At 35.9% G+C, this 10,354-nt stretch overlaps 1 protein-coding gene across 4 annotated transcripts in view; it reads right to left on the bottom strand.

Annotated features, from left to right (window-relative positions):
- Positions 1–280: 280 nt before the first annotated feature.
- Positions 281–10,354, bottom strand: part of LOC128232831 (uncharacterized) — a 46,344-nt gene continuing 36,270 nt past the window's right edge. For all 4 annotated transcript variants that reach the window (XM_052946587.1, XM_052946589.1, XM_052946590.1 and 1 more), the window contains one exon: positions 281–6,610. In XM_052946587.1, coding sequence (XP_052802547.1) covers positions 5,200–6,610 — 1,411 coding nt within the window. In that variant the 3' untranslated portion in view covers positions 281–5,199. The remainder of the gene's footprint in view (positions 6,611–10,354) is intronic.

The raw sequence follows: 10,354 nt of genomic DNA, 5'->3' as shown, positions 1-10,354 counted from the left end.
TGCAAAACCTAAAGCAGAAATGCCGAGTAGAATAACAAAGGACCATAATTTGCATTATATTCAAAATAGTGTTACGTAATTTGATTAAGTAGATTGGAAAGATGGGAACACTAGTTTAAAGTTTCAATGCAGTTCATGGTGTATTTGCTGAGACGTTAAAGTGCTACATGCAAAACCTTAACTAAGGTTTGACACCGATTCCGAGTAGGGTGAGTAGTATAGCTCTCCTTATTCTTCAAGCTATTAAATGAGCTCGATAAATTTATCAAAAGGAACATAATTCATTCCTATTTTTATTATCAAACAAAATGATCATTATATATACAATAAATTACTCTAAAATTAATGATAACATTCTGTCAGTTTATCGCTGTCTATCATTTAATTCCATTATTCATAATGGTACATGTGTACATTAAAAACTATTGTATGATATAAAATAAGATAACATCATTGTTCTATCATATTATATTTTTAATATGACCAAAAATAAAAAAGGGATTTGATAAATGTCAAACTTTTTTGCTTTTGAAACTAAGGTTTAATTTGGAACATGAGCTGTCACAGAGATTGAAATTTTGGGGAAACATGCATGGATCACTGTTAGATTATATTTCAATGCAATACATGATGTGCTGAGATATTAACATTAATGAGGTAGCATGGAAAATTTTAACCAGAATTTTAAAGTCTAATAATAAAGGGCCATTTTTTGCAAAATACAGTTATCTAACTTGGTTATTCAATTACGTTGGGTGGTTGAATATCATTGTATAAAGTCTCAATATTAATTAATAAAGGGATATTATTTACATTAAATGCAAACTAGAGTTATCTAACTTAGTAAATTAAGTAGGTTGGATGGTTGAGTACCATTGTTTCGAGTCTCAATGCAATACCTCAAGTAGTTGCTGAGATATTAACCTATGTGTGCTTGCACGCAAAACCTTAACCAGAAGTCGAATAATAATGGGCAATTATTTGCATTAAATGCAAACAAGAGTTATCTAACTTGGTTAATTAAGAAGGTTGGATGGTTGAGAACCATTGTATCAAGTCTCAATGCAATACCTCAAGTAGTTGCTGAGGTATTAACCTATGTGTGCTTGCACGCTAAACCTTTACCAGAATTTCTAAGTGGAATAATAAAGGCCTATTATTTGCATTAAATGCAAACTAGAGTTATCTAACTTGGTTCATTAAGTAGGTTGGGTGGTTGAGTACCATTGTATAAAGTCTCAATGAAATACCTCAAGTAGTTGCGGAGATATTAACCTATGTGTGCTTGCATGCAAAACCTTAACCCGAATTTCTAAGTCGAATAATAAAGGCCTATTATTTGCATTAAATGCAAACGAGAGTTATCTAACTTGGTTAATTAAGTAGGTTGGATGGTTGAGTACCATTGTATAAAGTCTCAATGCAATACCTCAAGTAGTTGCTGAGATATAAACCTCTGTGTGCTTGCATGCAAAACCTTAACCAAGGTGTGACGCCAATGCCGACGCTTGGGTGAGTAGTATAGCTCTCCATATTCTTCGAAAATAGTCGAGCTAAAAACAGTTTCAATAAAATACTATACAGCCAACACAGCTTAAGTGCTAAACAGCAACAATTTTCCATGTAAATAATTTGTGTACATACCGTCAATGACTGGGTATTAGACGCCCTTTTTTCCCTCAGATTTCGATGCAAAAAAAATGCCTGCGTATAATACCCAGTAACAATTGTTTTAACTTTTTTTCTGAGGTCGATTTCAAGCCGAGAGTTTGTTTAGATTTATGTAGAAAGGGATGTTACTCGCGTCATATTGATCGAGTATATACGAGTTAAAACGGCAGTTGAAGATCGGGATACGTATATCGTAAGACGTTTATAATTTAAACAAAAATATTTTTCGATTCAAGTTATTCAATATTATTTTGAATAATAAATTATAAATTGAATTGAACAATAATTAAACTTGCATATATAAAAGCAAAGTTGAGCACTGTCAAAATATTTTTTGTCAGTTGTACGAGAAGGTGTGAAAAACTCGACTGCCTATATCCTGTTTAACATACCAATACCACATACTGTTGCGATAATGGTCTTGTTTTCTCGCACTTTGTCACATTCTTTATTCTTTTCTGTAGGTGTTGACATTTTGAGAACAAACCCATACAATATAAGGTTTTTGCATAACTTAACTTATCATTCTCGACAGTTTATCATTGTATTATGCCCCACATTTTTGCTACATAAATTAAATATAAATTTATGTAAAAATGATAATTGGAATTACAAATATTTATTTTTATGTGGATAATATGTGTATGTTGTTAAATAACTCAGAATTACTTATTTAGATATAGTTTAAGAATAACTATTATGACTAAAACTCCTTTTCGAACTTTGTATGTCTATACATGATGTATAGACATGCAAAGTTCGAAAAGGAGTAGTAGGGGGGAATATTATGCCCCACATTCTTGCTACATAAATTAAATATAAATTTATGCAAAAATGATAATTGGAATTACAAATATTTATTTTTATGTGGATAATATGAGTATGTTGTGAAATAACTCAGAATTACTTATTTAGATATAGTTTAAGAATAACTATTATGACTAAAACTCCTTTTCGAACTTTGCATGTCTATACATCATGTAAACATATTAATGCCTCCAACCTGTATAATATTTTTGGCAGTTAATAAATATCTTTTTAGATTCTTAACTTGTTTTTAAGTTTAATAATTTGGCCACCTTAGGCTAAGTGGTTTCCTTTAATTACATTAATTGATGTCAACCTATCATATATTTTTCTTCAAAACAGTAGCACAATCCCTCAGGCTACTCAGCTTCAATTTTAGAATTTTTTGTACTGACAAGTTAATGATTTAATGATGCTTATCAAATCTGAGATCTGTATCATATTGTTAAAAACTTGGTATTTAAGATGAAGCCTGTGTCCTGAAAATTATAAAGGACTTGATTTTCAAACAAACTTCATCTTCATTTTTCAGTCAGTGAAGCTCCCATTTTCAGGAACAATCTCCTCGACAACTCCCGCAACCTCCTATTTGACAACTCTCGACAGCCGCACTAAGCTCGTCCCGACCGGCATAAAAGATAAAGATAACTGTCGCCATTTTTACGAATTTTCTTTTTTTTGTCACTGTCAACAAACATGGTGGCCGAAAATGCCAGACAATTAGACATTTTTTCCATGCGTCTTTTAACCAAAAACATAGATTAAAAGTTTTTTTCTTGGACTTTTCACAGATTTTTTCCCCTGCGTCTAATACCCCCTAACGTCTTATACCCAGTCATTTACGGTACATCATGGAAATAAATGAAGAACTTACTACATATGATGGTAATAATACCGTTTACTATAAGCTCAATGTAACTTCGAAGAAATTGCTTGGAATTATTTTTGATTCATCATTGTCGTGGAATCTGTCTGGAAGTTGAATTTGTCCTCAAGAAAGTAACTGCAAAGATAGCCCTTTTAAAAAGACTGTATTACTTTTTAACAGATCAAATGAGACAATTGTTTTATAAATCGTATATACTTCCTATGTTTGACTATTGTTGTAGCGTTTGGGGGAAAAGTAAGCAACGCATATGAGACGAATCACCATGCTTCAAAAAAGAGCTGCAAAAATTATTCTCTTTAAGCCTTTTAGAACGCCATCACATGAATTATTTAAAAAATTAAAATGGCTTCAATTTAAATACCGTTGCAGATATCAAACGGCTGTTATGGTATTTAAATCTATTAAGAGATATTATTAAGATATCTAGCAACACAAGATATGGATTACGATCTTCCATGCAACAAGACGTTGCTCACTTTCGACATAAACACAATACAAGAAACACTCGATTGCATGCTACAGTGGGAAAGTTTGGAATTTTTTACCAGAAGAAATACGTAAGTCTAACACGGAAAAGACATTTAAAACCCGCTGCAAAAAGTACTATTTACATCATAATTCCATGCATACCACAGGTATAGTTTATACATATGTATATGTTGAGTAAGGTGTTAAATAAATGTGTGACTGTCCTACTTTACTCAGTTAAACAATTTTGATGAGATTTCTTGTTAACATTTAGGTACAAATTGATGTATTATTAAGCATTGATGTGTTAAATGAATGTATTATATTCATGTTTCTTTATGTTTTCGTATTACATTTTAATAGGTACCTTTCTGAAATTCCATTCTAAGCATTTTACATGTCAAAACAATCATTAATTCTAGTTATAGGCATTGTAAATAAGACATGTGTTATGTTTTTCATAATATGATGCCTATGTCTTAATGTGTTACCTTCTTTAAATAAAGTGAGAAGTGTTAAAACTAAGATACTGACAGCTGGAACCCTTCAACAAAGGTTGACATATGCTCAAATATTGTCTTTGAAGTCCATGATTTTGAATAGAGTTAGAAACACTATTGAAAAAAGGATTAAATTTTAATTTATCTCTCAGCTTATGTAAGAGTTCTTGTGAGCGAGCACATTTGTTGTCAGTTTTCAGGTTTTATCTTGACTTTACCAGTGTTGGTTCGCTCCCCCCAAAACCTTTTCTTTTATTTACTTTGATTTTTATCTGCAATTTCTGTATCACAGAGTAAAACAATTATATAATTAGTGTTTTTGGATTCATTACTATGACAAAAAATTTGGTCCCACAACATGGGCGAGGTGTTTTAAATAAACATGATTTATAGCAAAATTGACACAAATGAGACGAGTAACTCAAACACATGAATTTTGCACCTTAAAGTATGAATGAACAGCACCCTAAAGTGACTTAAGAAAAAGTTCACTTTTCCTTTGTTTGGTGTTCTAATGTTTTATGAAAGTGTGATGATAAAGAAAACAAGAATTTTGAAACATTTTGTAAAATTAAGAGTGAATATTTTGACCAAAAGACTAGCATCAAGGATTTATAAAGACAGATACTAGTAAGGATGTACTACATAATTTATGCAGTAAAGTAAATGATTGATCCATTTGATACTAAAAAGAATAAATTGTCATTTACTCTGACTCTTGGCCTCAAATTTAGAGGAATTTTCATGATAATAGTTCTACTTTAGAGCCTGGTTATTCAAATTACTTAAACATAAAAAAAATGCATCAATGTGTTTTGAAAGCTGCTGTTCATATACTGTACGGGATATTAAAAACGAATTAACTTAAATATTTTGGATGTCCTCTGGCAGTGACTTATTTACATTTTTGGTCACTTCTACAGACACAGGAATACTTGGAGACAATGTTTCTTCTGAATCTAGATTTTCCAAGCAACTCATAACATTTACATCACTAGACACTATAGAAGAAGTAAGAGCACTGTTCTTTGTATCCTCTGTCTTAAACGTAGCACTCACAGGTTTGAGAGTTGTAAAATTAGTATTTTCACTATTTCCAATCTCAGTAGTGGTAGTAGATTGGTTTTCTAAATCTGTGCTTAACTGTATTTCTTCGTCCATGTTCGTCTGGTTTTCCATTCCTGGGTTTAACAGTATCCCACTGTTAGTGCTTAACTGGTTATCCACCACAATACTTGACTGGAATTCAATGTTAGGGCTAGAATTGTTTTCTAAACCTGTGCTAGACTGGAATACAATGCCTGTGCTAAAATGGTTTTCAACTCCTGTGTTTATCTGAAATCCAATGTCAGTACTAGACTGGTTTTCTTCAGTTGTGCTAGACTGGAAACCAATGTCAGTGCTAGACTGGTTTTCCACAACTGAGCTAGACTCGAATCCAATGTCAGTGATAGACTCATTTTCCACAACTGTGCTAGACTGGAATCCAATGTCAGAGCTAGTCTGGTTTTCTATCTCTGTATATAACTGTATTCCATCATTAGTGCTTGACAGGTTATTAACAACAGTGTTAGACTGGAATTCTATATTAGAGCTAGATTGGTTTTCCAAACCCGTGTTAGACTGGTTTCGAACAACTCCATTTTGAATAACAGGTAAAGAAGCTGTCAAATTAAACTGCACATCACCAGCTGTTAAAGAGCCTGGCAGTGCAGCATTACCCAGAATTCCAGAGTTCATTACCTGCTCTGTTGCAGGAGTTACTTGCCCATGACCCTGAAGACCCCCATGGACCCTGTAGATATGTATAACAGTCTCCCCTCCACCCTCAGGCACCACTGTCACAAGTACATACTGGTCTCCATCAATGTTTTGCGACAGACCCATTGTTGTAGAACCAACCAGCGTTGAACCAGGCAGTAACCCTATGGGATCAACTGGATTGTCTATAGACTGAGATCCCTGTTCTAACAAACTCTGGTTAGCCACCAAACAGTCGCTCACATGATTTGCACTAATATCAATGCTTTGAAAACCTTCAGCAGAATCCTGATTTGCATCCGCCCCTTGATATAATGGTGTAGCAGTAAAAGTTGGCTCTACGCTTCCTCTGGCATCTACAGGAGACTGTGTTGGCAGTCTCATGCTGCTGAAAGAGTCAACTTCTGCGTTGTCACCATCTTTGGAATGGTGGCCTTTACGTAAATCCATCTGAATGGTTCCCAACTCAACCATTTCTTTTGTTGTGCCTTGTGGTTCCCACGACTTGTCTTTCCTGAGAGTAGATAGAGGATAATTATTTGTTTCAATGTAAGATTGCAATATATTTCATTGAGTGATAACTAAAAGCTATGGATATAATGATGATCCAGTATGGTTGAACTAGAAATGTGTCCATAGGACACGGATGCCCCCACTTCGATTTTTTGTCACAGAAAATAAGCCATAATGATTATTCAGGATAAATGATTAAAGCGATTTCCATGGCTATCGAACTTGATCAAGATATTATGGTCACAAACATGTGTTAAAAGTTTGGTGAGGATTGGACAAACAGTTTTCAAGAATTAGATCGGAAACAATCTTGGGGACGTATTTTTCAAGTCTTTTTTTGCAAATAAAGGGCCGTAACTCCTAAATGACAAAAGCGATTTCCATGGCTATCAAACTTGATCAAGATATTATGGTCACAATCATGTATGTAAAGTTTGGTGAGGATTGGACACATACTTTTCAAGAATTAGATTGGAAACATATATTTTTGAAGTATTTTTGGCAAAAAAGGGCCGTAACTCCTAAATGACTAAAGCGATTTCCATGACTATCGAACTTGATCAAGATATTATGGTCACAAACATGTGTTTAAAAATTGGTGAGGATTGGACAAACGGTTTTCAAGAATTAGATCGGAAACAATCTTCGGGACGTACGTACGTACAGACAGACAGACAGACAGACGTACGTACGGACAAGGGCAACCCTATATGCCGCCACTTTGTGGGGGCATAAAAACAGAAAGTTTACGATTGAGGTCAGCAATAATTGACTGCATATACTTGGAATCACTTTATGCTATGTGGCTGTATTTTTTAAAAGTATAAAAATATGGTACATGTAGAACAAAAGTATAACCAGATTGAAATAGGGATGCAAACAAATATTCGATCAAACGTTAGGTATTCAAATGCCAAAATCGGTATTTGAATATTCGATTTTTGTTGGTGAATAAATAGAATAATAATAATTTTGCCCACAACTCTGTTGTTGTGTATACAGTTTGTTTGTCATGTTTTTACAATGATTGGCCCATAATGCCAGGTGTGAATGTGATGACAGTACACTAAACACCCGTCATATGGCACAAAATGAGTATCGTCTGGAGCTATAAAAAAAAAAGTCCCTTCTAATTTTACAATATTTGACTATAAGACAAGTGACATCAAACATTTCAATCATTTTTGGTAAATGTAAATGTCTTTAACAAGAGCACCGCGGAGTGGGTGCCAACGCTCGTCTGAGTTATGAGGTAAGGTTAAAGTTTTTGGACGACGACGACGACGCAGACGCAGACGCAGACGACGCCGACGACGCCAAGGCTATCACAATAACTCGACTTTTTTTCTTCGAAAAACAGACGAGCTAAAAATGAGTATTTAAGGAATCGACCTTCACACCAATGTGTTTTCTTCTGTGCAAAATTGCTCAAATCGCAAAGTCAATGGCTTTTCCATAGTTATATTCAGTAGAGATCATTCCCAGAATGAGGCTGCTCATCCTACGGAAACACCATTTGACCAGCAATCCATCTAAATTCATATTGTTTAAAAACATGAAGGCACTGAAATTGAAATAATTCGATTTTTGTTTGTTTATAATTGTTCATTATCTTTTGCTTTTTTTATTTTTTAAAAATTGGGAATTTCAGAGGCTCATTTATGGAAAATAAGGGTCTGCCGCGCATCCTGGCTAAGACAAATTAGGGTTAAAATGCCTCGGTTATTACTTAAGCAAATGGTAACAAGAGATGTTTGTCAAACATTATGCCCCCCCTGAGCGCAATGTTGTCAGAATTATATGGACAATTGAATGAAATATGCATGGACTGAAATGACAGCTGATTTGTCACTGACATTGGATGCCGTTGAGGCAGTTTTAAGATTATGACCATTCAAAGTTTGAGGATAGAGTGTGTTATGACCATGACCTTTGACTCTATGACCTCAAAATCCGTAGGAGTCATCAGCTGGTCACCAAAAATCTAAATGTCAAGTTTGAGGGCCATGGGTGCAGGCATTGACAAGTTATCACACAGACAAGCTTTTTTCGTTCAAGGTCACTGTAACCTTGACCTTTGACCCGATAACCCCTAAAATCATAAGGGGTCATCTAAAGGTCAGACACAACACCAAGTCAAGTTTGAGGGCCATGGGTGCAGGCATTGTCGAATTATCACTTGAAACATTCTCGCATTCAAGGTCACTGTGAACTTGACCTTTGACCCAATGACTCCTAAAATCAATAAGTGTCATATCCTGGTCAGGCCCAACTTCCATGTCAAGTTTGATGATCATAGGTTCAGGCATTGTTGAGATATCACTCAAAGAAGATTTGTTAACTTTTTTGTGATAAATGTTACTGTGACTTTGACCTTGGCCCGATGACCCCCAAAGTCAAGAGGGGTCATCTACTGGTCAGGCCCAACCTTTATGTCAAGTTTGATGACAAGAGGTCCAGGAATTGTCAAGTTTGCTTTCAAGGTCACTGTGACCTTGACCCCTAAAATCAATAGGGGTCATCTACTGGTCAGACCCAACCTCCAAGTCAGGTTTGAGGGCCATGGGTGCAGGCATTGTTGAGTTATCACTCAAACAACCTTTTATCATTCAAAGTCATTGTGACCTTGACCTTTGGCCTAATGACCCCTAAATTCAATAGGGGCCATCTATTGGTCAGGCCCAACCTCGGAGTCAAGTTTGATGGCCATGGGTGCAGGCACTGTCGAGTTATTACTAGGACAACCTTTTACCATTCAAGGTCACTGTGACCTTCATCTTTGGCCCGATGACCCCCCAAAACAATAGGGGTCATTTACTGGTCAGGCCCAACCTCCAAGTCAAGTTTGTGGGCCATAGGTGCAGGCATTGTCAAGTTATCATATGGACAACCTTTTACCATTCAGGGTCACTGTGACCTTGATCTTTGGCCCGATGACCCCCCAAAACAATAGGGGTCATCTACTGGTCAGACCCAACCTCCAAGTCAAGTTTGAGGGCCATAGGTGAAGGCATTGTTGAGTTATCACTCAAACAACCTATTTCCATTCAAGGTCACTGTGACCTTGACCTTTGAACCAATGAGCCAATAAAACAATAGGGGTCAGCTACTGGTCAGGCCCAACCTCCAAGTCAAGTTTGAGGGCCATGGGTGCAGGCATTGTCGAGTTATCTCATGGACAACCTTTTACCATTCAAGGTCACTGTGACCTTGACCTTTGGCCCGATGACCCCCAAATACAAAAGGGGTCATCTATTGGTCAGGCCCAACCTCCAAGTCAATTATGAGGGCCATGGGTGCAGGCATTGTTATCACTCGGACAACCTTTTACCATTCAAGGTCACTGTGACCTTGACCTTTGGCCTGATGAACAACAATAGGGGTCATCTTCTGGTCAGGCCCAACTTCCATATCAAGTTTGATAACCATAGGTCTAGGCATTGTTGAGTTATCACTCGGAAAAGCTCTAAAATTATTTTACCATTAAAGGTCACTGCGACCTTGATCTTTGACCCCTAAAATCAATAGGGGTCATCTACTGGTCAGGCCCAACCTTCATGTCAAGTTTGATGACCATACGTCCAGGATTTGTTGAGTTATCACTCGGACAAGCTTTGGTCTACCGACCGACCGACCGACCAACATACCGACATGCCTGTGCAAAGCAATATACCCCTCTTCTTCGAAGGGGGGCATAATAATAGTTTACTATTATTTCTAAAATACCAGTATGTATTTTGGTAAT

This window comes from Mya arenaria, chromosome 4 (assembly GCF_026914265.1).
Source record: "Mya arenaria isolate MELC-2E11 chromosome 4, ASM2691426v1".
Lineage (NCBI taxonomy): Eukaryota > Metazoa > Mollusca > Bivalvia > Myida > Myidae > Mya > Mya arenaria.
This window is presented reverse-complemented; position numbering and strand designations above follow the sequence as displayed.